The 22047-nt window shown below is 37.2% G+C and overlaps 1 protein-coding gene across 1 annotated transcript in view; it reads right to left on the bottom strand.

The window, feature by feature from the left end:
• Hr4 (nuclear hormone receptor 4) overlaps positions 1-22047 on the bottom strand; it is a 240369-nt gene that overhangs the window by 80769 nt on the left and 137553 nt on the right. The window contains exon 2 of the mRNA XM_011502049.1: positions 13276-13306. Coding sequence (XP_011500351.1) covers positions 13276-13306 — 31 coding nt within the window. The remainder of the gene's footprint in view (positions 1-13275; positions 13307-22047) is intronic.

The raw sequence follows: 22047 nt of genomic DNA, 5'->3' as shown, positions 1-22047 counted from the left end.
TATCGTACATCATCGCCACTCGTCAATAAATACATTATTTTTCGTACTTTGTTTAAAGTCAGCCAAATTCGCGGGAGCGCTCGAGAGCGAACGAACGTTACAGTCCGTCAACTTCATAATGCCGCCAATGTGACATCAAACAACGATTTTCTCGGAGAAAAGTTACATTGAAAATTTCTTGTCAAAGTCGACGTTAATTCGACCGCGGTAGTTTATAAAGCCCAACGTCTCTGGATTCTTGATAGATTGGGAGGGAAATAACATTGGATAGAGAGCGAATGCCTCGTCAATGCCTCGGTTCGCGCATAAACAACTTACTATTTATCTCGAGAAGAGGCTTGGATTCATACGAAAGTCAATCGATTGCCTCGGCGGCCTCGTTCCTGGCAAGCGAATACTCGCGGATCATTAGCGCGAGCGAACATAGGGTGAACTGAGCGTCACCCAGGAGGGCGTACTTTAATAACATAAGAGGATGGAACGATCGCGGCCTCTTCTCTGCCCCGGCGGTTTCCATCGCTTCATCCCTTTTTCGCATTAGATGCCGAGCATCCTTCGCGGTCGCTTATTCGACTCTATGAATCTGAATGTGGGCTAAGGGCTGTTTGGTGCTTGTTTTTTAATGCTGATTAGAGCGGAAGAACCCGCTTATCGGAATTATTCGACATTGTGAGGGTTTGCTGCGAAAAACCGTCTATTATTGCTAAGAAGAGAAGAAATTCAGCGTCTCTTATTTACAATATTTCACGAATCGCTCAATATGAGATGCGAGGCTTTTAAGGTTTTAGAATTAAGGAGTTAAAAAATATTATATCGATCGTTTTGTTTTCATAAAAACTGATTAAATTTCAACAAGGGCTACGACAAAAATATACAATTGGATTTTATAAAAATCGTGCTGCAGGACCGGGGCATTAACACATTTGATAATAATATAAGAATCAAATTGTTATACTATAGAATTCTTATAATATAAAATTATTTTTACGCTTCAAATGGTCTTTATCCCGCTTCACCGACCCATCACTGACAATTAAATAAATATTAATGCTCGGCTATTTTCTCTCGGATAGCGAAACCTCGCTAAGGCTCGTTCGTTACGCGCAGTGAAAGTGGAAGCGAATAGCATTACTCGGTTATACGAGGGAACTTTTCTCATAGCGCAAATCGGCGCACAATGAATGATTAAAAAAGAAAAATCTCCTGTTACGCGCGATGCTCCATCGGATAAGAGCGCAAAATGTTAAACGCAACAGATGATTACTGCGCAATAGGTGCCAGAGGAGTTCCAGGACTCGTGGCAGGATGTTACGAGGCCGTGATCCGCGGAAGGGGAAGAATCCGTTAAAAGGAGAAAGAATTGCCGCTTGCCGAGGACTTTTTCATATTTACACGCTTTCGCCGAACTTGGGCTCGGGAAAATTTTGCGGCCCATTAGGGATTGTACCGTTGTGGCTTGGGTACGTCGGGGTCAACCAACTCGGGACAAATTGTCATTGTCGCGCGTAACGGCTGCCGGTGCTAAAATCGATGAACTGTAATGATCGTTAAAAGAAGACTGAAACATTGTTTGCGAGTATTGGCTCTCTGATAAATAATTGCCAGCGAATTAGAAAGGTGATTGTTCCCATTCAAATTTCCCCAGACCAATTGCGAATAATGAATAATTGAGCGTTATTGTGACGGCAACTACGTGATGCTGCCGATTTAATATTAACTGAGAATAAGAATTTTTAATCGCCAGACCAGCGACTTTATTTTCATTGACTTTTTACGACAGCAGTAGATAAGTATGCGGGCTCATTCCATCTGTTTCGTTGTTGTAAGTTCGTCTTATTCGGTCGAAATATTTTTATCAGCTAATAGCCAAATACATAATGGCCAAATAAAAAAAATCCGGTATTCGACGACCTTATGCTATAAAAAATGTAAGGAAAAAAACACAAAAAACAAAAAACAAAAAACAAAATACAAAATACAAAAAACAAAAAATAAAGAAAAAACAAAAAAAAACAATAAAGAAAAACAGAGAAAAAAACAAAAACTAAAAAACAACAAAAAAACAATAAAGAAAAACAGAAAAAAAAACAAAAACAAAAAACAATAAAGAAAAAGAAAAACAAAAACAAAACAAAAAAAAACAAAAAAAAAAAAAAAAACAATAAAGAAAAACAGAAAAAAAATCGAAATAAAACAATCGTATTACAATGCGCTTTATTACTTTTGATAAAAATAGTACATTCGAGCTAAATTTAATCCGTCAACTCCGGATAAATTGATTTGTTTTTACGGGTCAGTTTTTAATTACATTTCATTCTATCACATTGATTTATTAATTATGTTTAACTTTAGATAATATTTTTTTTTTACATAAATGTCTTATTATAAGTGTTAAAAATATATTAAAATGACAAGACTTAAGACTTCCTAATTCGTCTTGGTGAATTTGATTTTTCTAATTCTTACACTTAATAAAACTTAAATTACAACTGCTTTATGAATTGCCTTATTAATCGCAACAAAAAATATAACTGTCCACTTTCAACTTCTCCGATAAAAGCTTAAACAATTTTAAAGTTTCTAAGACATCCGACAATCAAAATATGGTGGTAAATTAAAACTGGGCATGAAGGATTTACGTTAAGCAGTTGCTGGATTATAACTAGAGAGTCTTAAAGCTGTTACAGAGTTGGTAATATTTCTATTTTATCAACTCAAGGAATAAATAATTTTGTCTGGCATTGGCGCACTTGTCGAGACTTTAAGCTTCAATTAATTAAATGCAATGTCACTTTATGGAGAGAAGTATTGTGAGACATAAGATCGAGCTGATGTTGCTCAGCATGAGAAACTTCTAAATAGCCGCGCTTCCATCTTTTGCAATTTTCCTTCAGTCCGAGATTTTTAAATGCCTTACTTATTTAAATAATAATATTATTAATCTTACCGTTGCTATTATTGCTATTTTGGAATTATTAGGCACCATTATGATTTTATCGACGATTATTATTAAATTATCATGGCGATAAATTGGAATTACAGCGATCGAAATGAAACGAAATCTTGCAAAAAGTTATGTTTTCATCAGTTATCGTAAGGTAGAGTAGCAATTGGACGAAACGTATAAAGTTAATATAATAATTTTCTAATCATAAAGAGAGAGAGAGAGAGAGAGAGAGAGAGAGAGAGAGAGAGAGAGAGAGAAAATTAATCGATAAATAGGCTTTAATAGCATAGCGCGATTCTACTCAAACCGATAAAATTTTCAATTCCCTCCGCGGCATTCATATTCTCGGCGATCGCGTGATCATTGTCGCGCCCTTCCGTTGCGAGAAAGCGAATGGCGCCTCCTTCTGGCGCGTCACTGATCTCGGAGAATATGAAAAGACCGGGGATAGAAAGTGCCACGGCCTATATTATCCAGCCTCACCTCCTCTCGCTCTCCATTCGGCGACACTTTTGTTATTTTTCGCTTTCGCACGTCCATTCCCGTCCTTCGCCTAATAAGCCAACGACGATAATGTGAGAAAAGTTACTTTGGGGCGGGTGTTGTGGGTGACGATGAGGAGGGGGTACGAGAGGGGCCGGAAGGGTCGTTGGTCCCTCATCATTAGGAGATGAATATCAAATGGAGGGTTTGTTCAATCGAGTGTTTATACGAGGATCCTTCGAATCCGCCTGCTTATCCTTCAATTTAGGCCAATCAATGATTTATATTATCAACGAATTCCAATTGAATAACAGCAACTTGTTTTTTCATTTCTTTTCTTTTTTTTCTTTTTTTTTTTCTTTCATTTTCTTTTACCGCTAATATAATAGGGCTTCGAGATTTTATGGATTGTAAATTTTCGTGTAACGGTGTGATATAAATTTTAAATTTTAATTTGAGTGCGTTAAAATGCGTTGTAAAACGTTGGAAAAAAAACGTTCGAGCGTACCACATTGTTCACAGCTACTTATTATTCATTGGTTATCAAAATATATCTTCGATTTTTTTTTTTTTTTTTTTTTTTTTTTTTTTTTTTAGAATCGTTGAAAAATACATTGTTTTTATTGAAAACGGAACTATTAAAAATTAAAAATCCAACAATGTAGAATAAATTGATCATAAAATGTGAAAAGTTAAAGAATACGTGTTGTTTAATTGGCGAGGAATTAAAGTATCGGAATTAAGTATGGATATTGAAATTTTTAAAATGCACTATAAATCACTTTTACTTAAAATATCAAAAGCACTACTAATACACACAGTACAATGTGTTATATTAAATAAGGCAAAGTCCAACAATTTTCTAGTTAACTAGCAACCTTACATTACCCTTACCTTACATGACAAATAGCCCTAAACATTATCTTTTTATTCTTGTATTATTGCATTTTACACAATTTTTGTCTAATTGCAAATGAAAATTCATATTAAGAATGGCCACGCCACCACGCCCCTCCCCCTATAAAGCCATATATGAATGGCATATTATCTATTTGATTGTATAACCGTGGGCCTATAATGACGCACTATCTATCATTATTGCTATTAGTTATGAAAGTTGGAGAGCAAATAATTATTGCACATTTAAACGATAGAGTTAATCGAATATATTACGTACAATGTGTTGGGAGGTAGTTGTTTAGTCTGGGAGTCCCAAAGGAGCTCAGCTACCTACCAATTGGACTTGTCGACCCGGATGTGACGGAAGAAGCGAAGGCGAGGGAAGAGGAGGGGGCCGATGGGCGGCGATCGTTAAATAATCGCGTTCCCGCGCCATAAAAAACAAAAGCGACAGCGAACCGCGTTCTTCCGTTTGCCGACTGCAACGCGTATCCGAGTTCGTCAACCCGGCAACGTCATCCTCGCTCCATTCACCCCATCCCCTCCAAAATACCTCCCTCCCGCCGCGCCCCACTCCACCGTCATTCGAGGTCTCGCGCTATTTTTTCCAAAACAATGGGGAAAGTTGGACGGAAGAGCCGCGACGCGAGACGCCTAATCCACGGGGCCGAGAGTCGGACGGATGGTCGGGCCCCGGGCCAAAGGGTCCCGCGGGCCTTTCTCCCGTCGCGCATGCGCCAACGACGGCCGATGAATCTCGCCTTAATTGGCGGGACGGAGTTGCGCCGCGACCGCGGAATTCGGCCGTGGAAGGTCAAGGGCTCGACCAGCGCTCGGCTTTCACTCGGACTCCGAGAGCAGCAGCGGACGCTCGCGGAAGCATTTCGGCTTCGTCGTCACGTCGAGTCAGGATTTTCTTAGCCGATTTAATTCCTCAAAATTTGGACGGCTCTATGGAATTTGAGAGCCCATGGACAATTGGCTGATGCCAGCTCTCGTGGATTAGCTTTTAAACTGATAAACATCATCCTCCTCCCGGCGAAAATCTGCTCGATGATAATCACTAAGAAATGGTCGGAAAGCTACTTTCACCTTGGCATCGACTTTGTGCAAGCAATTCAGAAAGTGCTGCTACGTCTAAACTAAATCATAATTATTGATTCCGAATAATTTCAATACTATTCCAATTATGTCGGCTTTAGTGATGGCGATCTCTTTTTCATTTCTTTTTTCTTTTTCTTTTTTTCATCGGCAAACTAATAACCAATGATCTCAAATTTTACGAATTTAACGAATTTTACTAAAAAATTATACTTACTGTTGGAGTATGCTCAAAGCAATCCAAAATAAACAGTGATTCCATTCTCTTAATAGTCTCTCTCTCTCTCTCTCTCTCTCTCTCTCTCTCTCTCTCTCTCTCTCTCTTTTTCTTCTACATATTATCATTTATATAAAATATATACTCATAATGATAGAAAGTGTCGGAAAATATTTAACTAATATACCCAATGTATTTAATATTCTATAGTTCAGTTTCATAATTTAAGTATTGATTACATTTTGAGTAAGATTATTTTGCAAATTTGTAAAAAGAAATTTACATAAAAAGTATTTTGGATAAAATATGCATAATTTATAGATTTCTAAATATATATTTATATATGTATAATTAATTCCTTACATGTATTCTAAATAAAAAAAAAAACAAAAAAAAAACATACATATATATATATATATATATATATATATATATATATATATATATATATATTAAAGAAATAAATAAATCGATGATGATATTAGCATAAAATAATTACCTACCTGATGTAAAAGGTTTTTTTTTTAACTGAAATTCCTATAATTGTTTATAAAGATAAATATTTACCATATGCAAACTGATTTTATGCTTTATAAGTATGTAATATTTAACACTGTAATGCAAATCTTTTAAATGTCAATGTTATTGCGAGGCGCAATTTACGAGGTAAATAAGTTTCAATGTTAATTTTGCCTAAAATTTGTTAATAACTAACGATGAATGTATTATTAATTTCTAATGTTTCATATATATCATATAACTTTCACTTAAATATTAATTTTACTTAAATTAGAGTAATAATACTGCTGTCATCATTACACGTTATTACACTGTAATTATATTCTGCTAAACTAAATTCACATTAATAAATTAAATAAATCTATATTTATACGTCAAAAATAATATCCAAGCTCTTACCATAAATTCGCACATATTTAAGAATATCATAGGATATAAATTGTTGAAGAATAATTATAGTCGTTTGGAATAATTGTTGCTGGAAAAATATAACGAATATTTTTTGTTTCATTCATGGTTGTTAATAACATATATTTAATGGTGTTGTACAACCTGCATTAGCTGCCACAGATTTGACGCCATTACTATAAATTTAATTTAGCGTAGAATAATGAATTTACCAGTTAACTCTTGATCCCGTTAGTATAAAATCAATAGGAAAAATATATAATCTTGGAATAATTAATTTTCTTTTCATAAGAATATATCGACCATTGGTGGGGTGGCGATGGGTGGGGTAGGGAGTGGGTGGGGGTGGGGGGGATAAAGGTTCTCGAAACAAATTGCACACAATTGCATGGATCAATTGCATAAATGTAGGAAGCGTCAATACATTCACCTTTTGTGCAACCTTGCCGTGTCAGTGGTTCTCGATTCTCGTCTTTAAAATTTCTTTGGATAGGGCGATCCATTTAATGTTTCTTATCCGCAAATTTGACAGGATTTGTACATAATCGCCAACATTGGGACCGCATATCAGGGGACTTAATTAAGGTCGGATGTATTATTTTACGTAATTCATTGGTAAAATAATATTCACCGAGTAAGTAAATTACAAGGCAAGGCAGAGAAAAGATAAAAATTCGCGGCTTGAATTATGTGATGAATATTGAAATAATAGAGCCAAAGCACATCGAATCAGTCATAGTTACGGGAACTGAAAGGGAACGCAGTGGCTATTTACTCGCAAATGTGGGAACAATATATCGTTTATTATAAATAATCTCAATTATAGAGAATTTATAGAAACTATAAATAGTTTCAATCAAAGCTTATGAAATAAAATACAGTCGAGTCTTTAAATTGCATGAGCATTGACAATAATTTTCTAATACTTCAAAATTCTATTAATTAATTGAACTCGTTGGCTTTTTTTTTTATAGGTAAAATAGCTGGGATTTCTTGAACATTCCTCGGGGATTGGGTTTTTAATCAAAATTCGACTGACCTCCTGACCTTTAGCCGTCCCGCCGTCGACCTCGAGCGAATGATTTATCCGCTCGATATCTGGCAATATTTCTCGATGATCGAATACAATTGGAAACAAGATCGGTTCCAGCGACTAAATAATCAAAAAACAGTTTGGCAAGAGGAGGCGCAAAGGCAGTGATTTAAGACGTTGAGCAGTCGCAGTCGCGCGGCAGGTAGCTTTCTCTTTGTCTCCTCGCGTTCGGGTCAAAGCAGTCTCGACGGAGTTCGAGATAAGCTTAGCCGGGGCCGGGGACCCCCGACTACACCGACCATGCCCATCCTAGTTATCGTTATGTGCACTTTTGGGGCATTTATTATTCCAACCGTAATAAGCGTGAGTGCTGGGGCATTGGATATGTTGTTGTTCTGCTTGTAATGATTGAGCTGATGATAACGAATTACCCGGACAATATGTAATTCAATTAGGTAATAAGCAATGGACTTGATATCGCGAACTCGTACGGCAGCTTATGAATAAGCAGACGTTGAATATATATTGTAGATTTAAAAATCACTTTTATGCTAAATTGAGAATCGGCGGTGTAAATAAGAATCGATTATTATTTAATTCCCAACGAGTGAATAACTTGTATAGAAAGTAATTTCACTCTGTCTTTACAAATCAAAGTATATAAATCTGTAGCAGTGACATATTCAAAACGGTCTTAAATTATCCATTTATTTTAATTCTATTCTATTGAATTTGTTATTCTTTTTAAATCCATAATAATGGTTAATATTAAATAAATATTAACATCATTACCAATAGTGTTTCTTATAATTTTTACTATTAGATCGGTAAATTTTTTTCTTTTCCTTTGTTTTTTTTTTGTTTTTTTTTTTTTTTTTTTTTTTGTTTTTTTTTGTTTTTTTTTTTGTTTTAATAATTCTTACTATGGGCAGAGAAAGTACAGTAGACTCTTTAAAGCATGAAGAAAACAAGATAGTGCAGTACCATTTTATCTTGAAAGTTAATTAGCTTCGTCTGGTTTGCAGGAAGTAATCGATAAATAAATCGATTTGGTAATAAATTCTCAAGCTTTCACATTGCTTTTTATATACAATATAAGGATTAGTAGATATTTGTCTTTTTTTTTTTTCATTTCAACAAATAGTATAATTTTTCCAGTGTTTTTTCATAGAATTTTTTTGTTTTTTTTTTTGTTCGTTTGTTTGTTATAAATAAGAAAGAAAAGATTAAAGAAATATGTTATCTTGCAAATTGTAATATTATATTATTAATTCTCTTAATATTAAGGTTATACTTTCATAATAGAACAGAATGTGTTATGTTGTTTTACAATTAATTGTATATTGCTCAGATTAAAAACATTTATAAAGTATATAAATCATACGATATTTCAGAGATACTAATATGACGAAAAATATAATGTTTTGATCACTTTCTCTTCGATTTGAAGCCATTTATGAAACGATAATTTGATATTAAAGACATTAAAGATATGTACGATATAAATATATATATATATGCTCACATTAACCAAAGCTAAGGAGCTTTAAAATATTTATACTAAATTGCAAATATCGTGTGTATGTGAAATATAATCGGTGAAAAATTATTGGTGGGACTGGCTTTTACCGATAAAACAGTGAGAACTAATCAATGCACTCGACGTAAATCGAGCGTGTAAGAGCTCCACTTCCGCCAAGGTTTTCGCTTTCCTCCTTCGAAACGAAGAACACAGGAAATGGCATAGACAATGAAAAAAAAAGCAACTGCCGATTATTAACCATCATTAGACGATTATCGACGTGACGCGATTGGTCGAAAACTAATACGCTCGTATGTTCCTGATTACACATCAAAGTGCATAACGTATAACCGGTATGATTGGTAACTTAATTCGTCCACTAAAGTAAATATCTCCCTTGTTTTCTCTTCCTTGTAAAAGAACTCGTCCCATATGAGGAAATAGACATTGATTCAGGCTTTTGATGAATCTGGTTATTCGTTGCATTTTTCCCTTCTCTATCTCTCTCTCTCTCTCTCTCTCTCTCTCTCTCTCTCTCTCTCTCTCTCTCTCTCTTTTCCTCTCACCCTCTGCCAATCGCTCAACAGAAAACTTTTTGCACATTAGATTCATTTGGAGGGAAAGACGAAGCTTCCTGCTTTATCGACTTTCGTGCTTTATATAATGGTATCGCGCTAAGTTTCAGTAATTTGACGTATGGGCGTGTTTAATGACGGATTGTAGTGAACGACGTTCGAATCGACTACGTAAAAGCCTGGACGATAATAATAACCAACATATGCTTGGATTATGTCAAAACTTTATTAACAATAGTGCCGTTATTTTCAATGCCTCGATAAATTATCTCAAATTGTTGGGTAGCCGTCTGTGAATATTCAAGTTAATTAATTCCAAGCCAATCGATTAATAAGGAACATTTGTGATTATTATATAAACAAGCTTGACTTATTAGTCTATATGGCGCGAGATTTTCAAGCCACTCTCATACAGGCGGTAAAATTACATTAATCCGCGCGGTAAAGCGACAGTTGCTTATTAAAAATATACATACTATAATTGAGGATCTAGTCGCACGGGTATTATGCAAGGTCTCAAGAAATTTAAATAATAGTCATAGCGCGTCCAATCGTTTCGAATCCTCAGTTAGTGAGTGCGAGCGTGTGTGCGAGTGAGAGAGAGCGAGAGAGAGAGAGAGAGAGAGAGAGAGAGAGAGATATGGAGGGAGGGGAGAGGGGGTGGGACTAGAGTCGATTGGAGGTAATCGGGTGGGGCAGGGGTAGGAGGATACGGGGAGTTGGTAAGCGCGGTTTCCGCCGCTGAAATGAAAAAGCGCGAGACAGAGACGCTAAGGCCGTATCTCAATTCCCGAGTGCAAGCGCCCACCCCAACGCCAGCAGTCGCCGAGGGAGTGGGTCGTTAAACGCATCGAGGGGAAGAGCCTCACGAGGGGTGGCAGTACCGGCAATGACGTCATACATGCGCGCGCATGCGCATCGGGTGCCACCGGTGGCGGGCTATCGAGGCGATGGCGAGGAAGGGAGGGCGTATGTGCACGGCCGGGGTGAACGACCGACCTAGACTCGATGCGAGCGAGTCAGGGGTGTGCATTTGCAGCTTCGTCGGTCGAGGGGTCGGGGAGAGGTTGGGTGGGTCGGTGGGATGGGGGATGCGAGACGAGTCGACGGTCGCCCTCCTTAAAAGCTACCCACAACGGTAGGCTCAACCCCCGTTACACCATCGTGTGCGTGACGCGTATCACCCAGCGTGCGCCTGCGTGTTTATTATGGGGTTTAGTTGTAAATAAGCGAGGCCTGCTTAATTAAGGGACTCGTTGTTAAGTTCGTTGATGATCGAAGCGAACGGGCCTCGAGTGCGAAGGAAGGCATCGACGTTGCGGGGCAGGCTGTATCGGCAGCGTAGGTCGACCGATGGGGTTTTACTGGGGTTTTGCTGGGGTTTTGCTGGGGTTTTGCTGGGGTTTTGCTGGGGATTTGCTGGGGATTTGCCCTAAAAGACACACAACTTGAAGTTACGGGCTAATTGATGAATAACAATTACATGAGCTGCGCATATCTCGTGAATTTTCGTATAGATTTCGCGCATTATGATTAGAAGAATTGTGGTAGAACGATAATCGATGCGTTTTGAGCGACGGAAATTAGTAGAGAATGAGAATAAGAAATTTTAACGCGATCTCGTATCGAAGAGACTAACCTCAATTCGCAATAATACAATGAACTCGGTATTCCCGAGTGGGAAGGCACAACACATGGGGAGACACGGAAAGGTAGTAAATAAAGTATGTGTGAAGAGTAAGCGACGTAATTTCGTCAGAGGCAAGACTCGCACCCTTAAGGATACGTCACCTCATTCTCAATCCTCCGCGAGAATATCTAAAAATATATCGTAAAGTAAAAGAAAAAGAGCAGGAAAAACAACGGGAGAGGGTAAAAGAGGTCGAGGGAGAGAGAGAGAGAGAGAGACAGAGAGAGAGAGAGAGAGAGAGAGCTGTTAAAGCTCGTCCATAAACATAAATACATCCCCGTACGCACGAGGGGCTCGACGCATCACTTAAGTGTACATGCGAGGCTCGGGCATCTCTCCCTTCTCGGCCTTACCCGCGTACTTGTAGCGACGCGTACCACGTGGTCGGTATTGATCCTCTACGATGCCGTACGACAAAGAGAGCACGAGCGAGAAAGAGAATGAAGCCTTCGCCCACGGCAGTGGAGGGTCGTGTTGTGCATCACGTTCTCTCTCTCTCTCTCTCTCTCTCATGCTCACAGTCGTCGCTGCAGGGGCAGAGGGTAGCAGCCTAGTGCCCCTGCCGCAGCGGTCGTTCACCCCAAGTAGGGGAACGCGGGGAGAGCCCCTGCGTGTGGGGGACGCGGCTCGTTCGATTCTCGGTTCCCCTCGGCTGAGTCTCTCGGTGGCTCTCGGCCGATCTCGGGACTGTACTTGACCCCGAGGATCCTCGCGCCCCTCGTGTGCCTGAGACCGCAATCCTGCGAGCCGAATTATCGCGATTAGAAAGAGGAGGGAGAGAGAGAGAGAGAGAGAGAGAGAGAGAGAGAGAGAGAGAGAGAGAGAGAGAGAGAGAGAGAGAGTAAGAGACTCTCCTCAACGCCACTGGCATTTTGGTATTCTGCCCCTTTCGTTTCTTCGATTCTCTCTCTCCCTTTCTCTCTCGCCTAGATTATGATTCCCGGATGAGATCTCAGTCCTTTGTCAATGCTTTTTCCGGTCTCTGCCGATGAGTGACTCGAAGAAGGGATGTATGATTCATCGGCTGCTAGGGGAGCAAGACTTCCGAGAATAACTTTTATTTGTGGGCGTCAGTTTGGAAATATCATTTCCCTGGAGCTACTACGACTGTGTGTCGTTGGAGCCGAGAAATGGTCCAGGAATAAGCCCAGCGACACTGAATTTAGCGCAACGATATCCGTCGGGCAGTGTGAATTTTCTTTGATTTGTTAATTCTTTTGAAGGAAAAGCGGCTTCGTTTAGGAGATGCATTTATGGAGATAACCTTATTTGGTCTTGCGCTCGATACTTTTTCACGAATGGGTCGTTCAAAGGGAGCTAATGTTCGTTTTCATTTTCTAGTCGAGGACATTAATCTACGCGTATATGCTTATTTAGAAATTTATAACGAAGGTTCTTTCTTTCTTTCTTTCTTTTTTTTTCTGAGGAGGGGCGAGGGAAGCTTTAATGGAAATAGCATCGATTCCGTGTATTTGTAATTGGTATGGAGATCCTATGGAGTTAATAGTTTTAGCTATTCGTTGAGTAATAAAATAGAATAATTTAGGACAACGTGAATTATTAAAACTCTCCGGCGAATAACGAATGTTAAAAACGACTATTAGACATTACATTAAACATTTCATATTTTTCCGTGGTAATCACGTGCCTTAATCACGATTATATTTTCTTTATTCGTAATTCGGAGTCTCACCTGCGCCAAAGATCAACGACGAATGAAACATAATTCCAACTCACATATAATGCGAAACTATTTCATAATCGGTCGGAGGAGTGGGGGGGGGGTGTAAAAATTTAATTTATCGAAATTAATTTCACATTTGTACGAATATATTACTCACGATAATCGACATGGCAAATAATCAAATCAGAGTACATACTATTCTCATCTACGTCCTTGTGACAGCTTACCTGAAAATAAAATAGAGTCTTCTTAAATCGGATAATCAATTCCAATGCTCGAAATACATTGTATTTCGTTAAGTGTAAGGCTAATAAATAATTAATTAATATGTAGCATGCACATCCAAATATATAATGTAAATCGTAATGACGAACTTTCTTGTCATCGACTATTCATGAATATTCATATTTTTCTTAAACAATTATTCACTCTTTCGATTGATTTTCATAATACAGAGAGTCATTTATTTACTTTGCAGCTAGAAACGAATAAACAACACAATAAGTAATGTTTAAAATTATTAATATTCTCAGTATACGGACAACCAGTAATTATTTGTGTATATATTTCCTAAACATTATAGTCCTCTGGATACGAAAAAAAGTACTTAATTACTTAAAGAACCTTAATTATCGTTGAAAAATATTTGCTTTTTTAAGCAAAGTATATAATCAAATCGAAGATTCATGAAAATGAAAACGTCAATATAATGTATTTCATAAAACGCGACACGTAAACACGTTTTTAAATATATATATATATATATATATATATATATATAATTGTTATATCATCGAATATAATAAATATACATCTTTTATTTCTATAAATTTTCTTTATAATCGTTGTTGCAATCTAAAAATATACAAATAATAAAGATTTTAATATTTTATATTTAGCCTCTTATCCGTTTAATATGCGAGTTTATGAGGTATTCTAATTCATTTGCAATTACCGAAATATATTGCAAATCGAAGAGCATATATTATATTTATAATTAATAATTGAAAAGTTTCCTTAATATTACTAATATTATAAACAGGATACTTTCAATGTTAATTGCATGAGAAAGAATATTCGCATTCGTTACATCGATAACTCCATACTAGATGCAACGGCAACTCTTTCGAATCTTTTCTCTTATTTTTCTAATCTTTTCATTCGTACTTTTAATAGATTTTAATAATTTTAAGCCTACAGCTTATAAGACAATATGTTGTGTTTTGATATTTTAATCCTATACAAGATTATTACTATCTAACAAAAAGTTGATCTATTAGATCTATTAGATACGTATAAAATAAATATATGTAAAAACGGCAATTCGCATTGTACATAATAGTTTCAACAAATTCGTATTTTTTATTATTATACGATGTATGTGGTAATAAATCAACTATCTATTTGTATTTATATTATAAGTACGCTAATGATTCAAGTATACTTGAAATTTCATAAACATTATAGAATATTTTATATTGTATTCTCAATTAGAAATATGATTGAAAATGAAATAAATGTAATGCATAAGATATAGTCTGCAATTATGGTTTTAACGAAACGTTAGCGCAAGTAATATCTGATATAATTTAGAAATCATATTAAAATGGACGCTCAGATTCTGAGAAATCTTTGCTATAAAATGCTTCTAGTAATTAATTCGGGTAATTGCTCGGGCTAATAAAAATACGTAAAATTCCTACATTATAGTCTCGTCTCGATCATCATTAAAAGTCAGTTTATATTGAAGAAAACGGATAATCATGCGATGAAAAATATTATCAATTACGAAACAATGAATATTTAAATTTACAAAACTTTCACGCGCGAATGAGCACCTTCTAATGTCCAATTTAGAGGTGTATTGGTGAGCAAGGCAATTCTAACGAACACACGTTTGCGATGGTTTGCACTTGCAGTGTAAGATTACAAACGAGCGTAATGACGAATAAAGAAAAGAGAAGTGAATGGCGCGTATGCAATTAACCTTCGTTTATTTCCTTGACCTCTGATAAGCTAATTTTTATATTGTTAACAATTTGAAATGGCTGTGAGCATGTGACACATTTTGAGAATTGCAGAGGGAAGCTTTCAGTATTCAGCAAACTTTTCAAAGATTTTTCAAACATTTTACTATGCAAATTAGGCTTTCCTCGTTTTAACGAAAAGTGAAATTCTTAATATAATGCCAATAATTCTTTGTGTTATATCATAATTTAACCGTGGTTAAGTTACACGATATATTCAGTTACGTACAACGTTACGTATATAATATGAAATATAAAAATATCAAAAAATAATATATATATATATATATATATATATATATCAATGTGAAACTTCATTTACCGATCAGTGATACGTTAATCGGATGCATATATGGTGAACGGTCACATTTTCATAACGTACTATTCAATTCTAAACGAGTGCAGTTAAATTTATAACACTTTATACAATGATGGACTCGATAATCTAAATAATCTATTGTGCAGAGAATTTATATCTTTGAAATTGGCAAAATTGTTAATTAATATAAAATATGTTGATGCGGCTAAAATAACATAATTATTTTACAATTACTTCGATTTAATTGTTAATATTCTGTGCGCACAAAGTATTATATTAATAAAATTTGAAATATTTTACCAGTCAATAACATATTGAGGATAAGCTACAGTTTTAACTTGATGGAATATTTTGGCAAAAAATATCCACTTAACCATACGATACGAGTGTCATTACGATATCCTTAGCAATCTAATGGGATGCACGTAGTTGTGAGAAAGAAACAAGAAACCAAAAACAAAAAAATAATAACAAAAAAAAAAAGAAAAAAAAAAAGAATCTAATCAACCAAAAGCCAAGCAATTCAAGTATACCGATGGGTCGGTCTCCGCTTGCAATTGCAACGCTCCATCTATTTATAAAAGCAAATGCCCCGATAATATTGCATTCTTTGCCGCAGCTCCTCCCTTCCTGCGCGCAAATCGAATTTCCGGGCGTTCGGTCCGGCATCCATTCTTCACTGACGAGCGAAAGGGGCTTTCCTTCTTTCGCGTTCACGCGAGGCTCGCCCGCCGACTAAGGAAAAGCGCGAAAAAGCCGGGTGGAAGGGGGGGGGGGTCAAAGTGCCGGGACGACCCCTCGAAAACAATGACGCCGAGCGGGAAAACCTACGACCGTAGCAAGTAAACATACTGGGCTTTGTGTATTGGGAGGTGGGAAAAGTGCGAGGGGGAGGTTGAGTGATGGGTCGCTCGCTGCACATGGGAGAGCTTTCCCCGACTCAGCCAGCATTTATTGACTTTCTGAAAAACTTTTCCATCCCATTTTTTCTACACTGTATCATCGAGCATTGGATATTTATTTATTTCGATATTTCCTTCTCCATGATTATCGGATAACTTTTCGCTTGAGGCGTCGTTGCGCCCAATGTGCGCCTTCTCGCTGCTTCGTAATAAAATGTTTTAAGCCACTTGCTTACGTGGTATATATGTGGCATATATATGGCCATAAGTGCGCATGAATATGCAAAATAATAAGTATCGATTATTATACGAGGCTGTATATTATACGAAAGTAAGATGTAGAAAGCAATAGTTCGTCATAAATGACTGTACAAAGCTGGAGCTGCCGTACTTTTATTTAGCCAGCCAGACCCCATAGCTTTCAGCGCTTTATTATTAAAATATTTACTTTTATCGTGGAGTATAATGTGTAAATGTTAACAACAACAACAACAACAACAACAACAACAACAACAACAACGACAACAACAACAACGACAGCAAAATATGCAATAATAATTTATTGCATAAGAATAAAGACAATGCTCGATATAACAAATCAATATGACGGATTCCAAGACAAAATAATAGATTATCTTGTAATAACGTTGCAATATTTTAGTTTTATCATCATTGATTGTATAAGCGACTTTCAGAGAAATGTTATTATATAATCGAAAATAAATTCATAAACGAGCCTCGCTTCAATATTATACAAATACGATACAAATAATTCGAATGTCGTTATATACACAGTTCTGCTCTTTCTTCGAGTTCCCATCCATTATATCCACGGTATTTACTTCGTAAAAGTAGCACAAAATACATACACACGCTTGTGCAGTATTTTTTTTTTTCTTAATCGAATTTTGCATCCCTTTCGATTAAAAAATTAATCAACCATCGGCCATCTTCTTCTCAAGATCAATATCATAAAATATATGTAAAATTAGTGGATTGAGTGTTAATAAAAAAAAAAAAATAAATAAAAAAACAAAAAAAAAAAAAATATATATATATATACATTAGTGCCTACTTTCTTCAATACTTGAATTAATGGCAGACAATTTTTAGCACACAGCCGTGATAAATAATGTACAACAATGAAATATGTTAAAAATAGTTATGCTCGTATGGTGCGTACGTACCTCGGATTGTATTTCAAAATTAAAAATAAAACGTAACGAAACTACGCTCAACACTTGTCACATCGAGGCGTCAACAAAAATAAAACAAGCCCACAGGATAAACAAACTACAGCGCGATATTATTGGCCGGGAAAGCAGCGATTTCGTTACGTAAAATGCCGAGAGCACGTCCCGTCGTTCGGCCGTACGCGAACGCACTATCCGAAGTCTCCCGGAAAAGTCCCGAAAAGCGTCACCGGCGTGTGGGTCAATTAGACCACGCCTAGAGGATGAAATTCGAAAGCCGGGAAGGCGAGCGTCCCAAGAAGCGCAGAGTGCATTCACCCCGCGGGCGTCAGAGGGGGATGCGTCTTTCTTCCTTTATTTCCTCCCCTCTGCCCCTACGGGCAACGCCGCAACGGTGCCTAAGAGCGTCTGCGCGCCGGCACCTGCGCGATTTTTCTCCACGTGCTGCACACGTGGTCCCGGCGCAGGGAAAGCCTTCTTTCAAAATACAATGCAATTCGAGACGATGGGAGATGAGAGAAAAACCAAAAACAAAAAACTAAAGGAAAAAAGGAAAGAAGAACATACGGGAAGGCCGCGTGTTTTTCATTCTGTTTGCGGATTTTCGATGGAATTAGAATGAAGTGCGCACGCAGCCCCCAGAGATTATAGTGCACTTAGTGCTATTGGACCAAGGCGGTTCTTGGTCTTGTAGTGCCCATAATTTGAACGGTGGGGGTCAATTAATTCTAATTGCATACGATAAGCTTATTCTTATCTTAGGAATTTCAGAAATTTCATGGTTACATTATTTTGCGATCGCTCGATTATTCATACGAAGAGATTATGATTTATTTACACGGGCGACAAGCAGTCAAATACTTTAGAAAGTTCTCTTAACAATAAAAACAAAAACAAACACAATTTTTTCGTTTAGCAGCGATTGAAGATAGATGAATTGAACTTGCAAGGGAAGCATTAGTTAATGTTTATTTACAATTTATTTACTTCGATATTTTGTTATGGTTTGTAATCTCGAGCAAATTACGTTTTACCACATTCCATCAAGATTGAATAAAAATCTGACTTTCTTATAACAATTTCACCTTTACATTTATTCGTAAAAAAAAAAACTTATATCAAATTGTAAAGAAATTATAATAAACAACATATAAAAGCAAAAAAAAAATAATACGGTATTTTGTCTGATCGGGTACTATGAAATCATCTCAATTTAGTACGATAATTAATTTTGATATTGTTATAAACAGCCCCGACACAACTATAATATCATAAGCAAGAAGAATAAATGTTGGAAAAACTGTAAATATAACTGCAATTACAATTATAATATAATTTAACAGTGTTTATGAATGTTAGAGCATTCGCGATTGCTTACATTATGCAGCTAATTTACATGGAATTCTCGCTTTTAGTTGTAATTTCAGTATTTTTTTTTTTTTTTTTTTTTTTTTTTTTTAACAACTTTATATACATTAACAACAACCGAGATAAGTTTAAGAATATTATTACTTTAGTAATTAAATAAAAAACATCATGAATAATTACATTTGGCCAGTTTATTTCAAATGCTGCTCGCAGAGTTTATGAAATTATTTGCATCAATGCTTTATAATATTATTACCTTCTGATATCATCAATTTAACCATTATCGATGTATAAAATATGGTCTGTAATAGCACAATAATCCGTAAATGTATGAAAACGAAGAAACTGCAAGCTAACGAAACTTTATTAATAATACTTAAAGCTTACAGAATGTTAATGATAAAATTATCTGTATTAGATAAATATATTTACTGTATGTTTAAACCGATATGGTAAAGAAATAAATGAGAAAACTTGTAGTTCTATGTATTTTATTTACTGCACGATAACTTCACGAATGGCTCACCAATATAGATGATTTTGAAAGAAATCATTGATTAATTTAGTTGAAAAGTTCTATTATAATGATTAAAGATTAAGTGCATCGTAAAAAATTCAAAAGTCCACTGACATTTGCTCCAGAGCAGGCTTTGTGATAAAAATGTATTTATTTTTTATTCACTTAATTAGTGTTAGGAATTCGTTTTATACAACAGTTTTCAAAACGATTTTATTAATACCGTTTCATTTGTAGAAGCATTAATTTAAATATACGCACATATACATCTATTTATCAATGTTCATATCGACAACCACCCACCCACCAACGCGCGCTCTCACACACACACACACACACACACACACAGAGAGAGAGAGAGAGAGAGAGAGAGAGAGAGAGAGAGAAATATATGTTATATTACATATAATTTTATGATGTGACAAAAATTTCATACAATGTTGATCATTTTGACTAGGAATTGCATAAATCCAGCAATTGCATTTGCATAAAAAAGAACCTACAGCCGTTAATAAAATTATTTTATCGTATGAACATTATATTCGATTAATAAATTATAATTCCTTGCAATAATCATTTCAAATCGTTTTATTTACTTGCAAATTTCAATTTAATAAATGAAAATACTGTACTCTTACTATTGCAAGTTTACAGTGCAATTCTATATGCGCGTATTGAAAAATTTTTTATTTTATTTCAAAAAATTTTTATTGACAGTTGCTGTACATTAATGTCTATGGCAATTACATTCACGACTCTAATAACAATACCCGAAATACATATCAACATTCATTTTTCCCCTACATTCAGGAATTCCAAGTAGCAGATCTAGCGTACTTACATAATTTACGCAACATTGCGTAATCATTAAAAATTTAAAGATTGCAGATTGCAATTACAACGAGAATAACGAAACGCAGAAAGATTTATACTGGAGGAAGAGAATTAATAGATACCATGTAGATTATAAATTTCTATATTTTATAATACAACGACGTTGAGTTCGGATCATGGGTTCGGAAAATGGAAAGTCACTCAGACTTCCGCGAATGAAAACAAGCCTAAATTGTCACATTGATGCTCTTATGAAATAATCATATCTGCATTCCCTCCAACATTTTTCATGAATTAATAAGGTCCACAGAGTCATTTACAATAATCTTACCAGTCGATTATTAATCAACGACTTTAATAAGGAATCCCTGCGTCTTACGGCAGCACTTTTAAAAAAATTTTCGCGACGTTGCGCAATCGCCGTCGAGTCCGAGCGCTGAAAAACCTTAATCCAAAGCTACTCGACAGAATCGCCAGGAACAGAATGATCCTGGACAAGAAGGGTGGGAGTGCACTCGGCCTATCAAAGCCCGAATCGCCGAAAACCACGAGCCAAGCCATTCGTCGCACCTCACCAAATCAACAACAGCAACAACAGCAGAAGCATCAGCATCAGCAGCAGCAGCAGCAGCAGCAGCAGCAGCAGCAGCAGCAGCAGCAGCAGCAGCAACAACAACAACAACAATTGCACCGACCACGGCACCGGCAGCCCCAACTACCAAAGGATCCGGTGAGACCGTGGTGTCGCGAAGCTAGGCTGCGCGTCCGCGTCCCGAGTCAACGAACGTTAAATTGGGTCTGAGCTCCGGGCGCCTCGGCGTATTTTGGACAGCCCTCGGCCGCACTCGCGCACTCGTATCGAGCGGCAATGCCAAGGGCAAGGGCGCCCCCGTCTCGGCTCCCCCACCAGCAGCCGCTTCCGTGTCCTTCCTCTTCCTCTTCCGCCCAATCGCGCACGCACTCTCGGACACGCACACGCGCCCGTACCAGGACGGGGTTTACGCGCACGCGCGCCTCGTTTTCGGCCGATTACGTGACGGCGCGCGCCGTCCTTGGGGAGGGGCCGGGATCCGATCAGCTGCTGGCGAGGAGAGACGACGCCGCGGCCGCCCCACCCGTCCCCTCACCACGACAGGCTGCCCCACCGCCACTGACGCTTCCGTCTGTGTGTAAGGACGCGAGGGTAAGAGGCGATGGCCGGACGCTCGCACTTTTGCACGAGGACGTTGACTTCTTCTTAGGGCTAGGAGCGACGCAAACGCTTCCGCTTGCTTCGTCGCTGGCTGGCCTTCGCTATTTTGCGGAATCGTCGCGAGCTCCGAGGCATTCTATGGGCGAAGCGGGCAAGTGCCCTAACTTTCTCGTATACGATGCCAAGAGCCAAACGAAACGATCGATCCACCGGCTAAAACTTATCGCTCGAGCAAAGAAAGGGGAAACTATTCCTTTCGACATTACGCGTCGAGTGCACAGCTGCTCTATTAAGATTATCGGCTATATCCTAGCCACTTCCTTTATCTTCTAAACAGAATTTCACTGGAATAATGAAAATATCCTTTTGGTGGCTTTGATTTATTGATAGCTTGTATGGACGAAATTCGCCAATCCTGTTACGAGCGCAACCGAGGTTCCTTCATCTTGGGATAGGTTATGTTCGAAACTTTACCAATAGCATCTGCGCAAACACTCGCACATTAAACCTTCATTTACATATACAGCCACACTCTCGTAACTGTCGATCGTACACGGCTCGTGATAATATCAATTAAGAGCCACTAATGATTAATAAATCAATATTATCACTTGGC

This window comes from Ceratosolen solmsi, unplaced genomic scaffold (genome assembly GCF_000503995.2).
Source record: "Ceratosolen solmsi marchali unplaced genomic scaffold, CerSol_1.0 scaffold43, whole genome shotgun sequence".
In the NCBI taxonomy this organism is placed as follows: Eukaryota; Metazoa; Arthropoda; class Insecta; order Hymenoptera; family Agaonidae; genus Ceratosolen; species Ceratosolen solmsi.
This window is presented reverse-complemented; position numbering and strand designations above follow the sequence as displayed.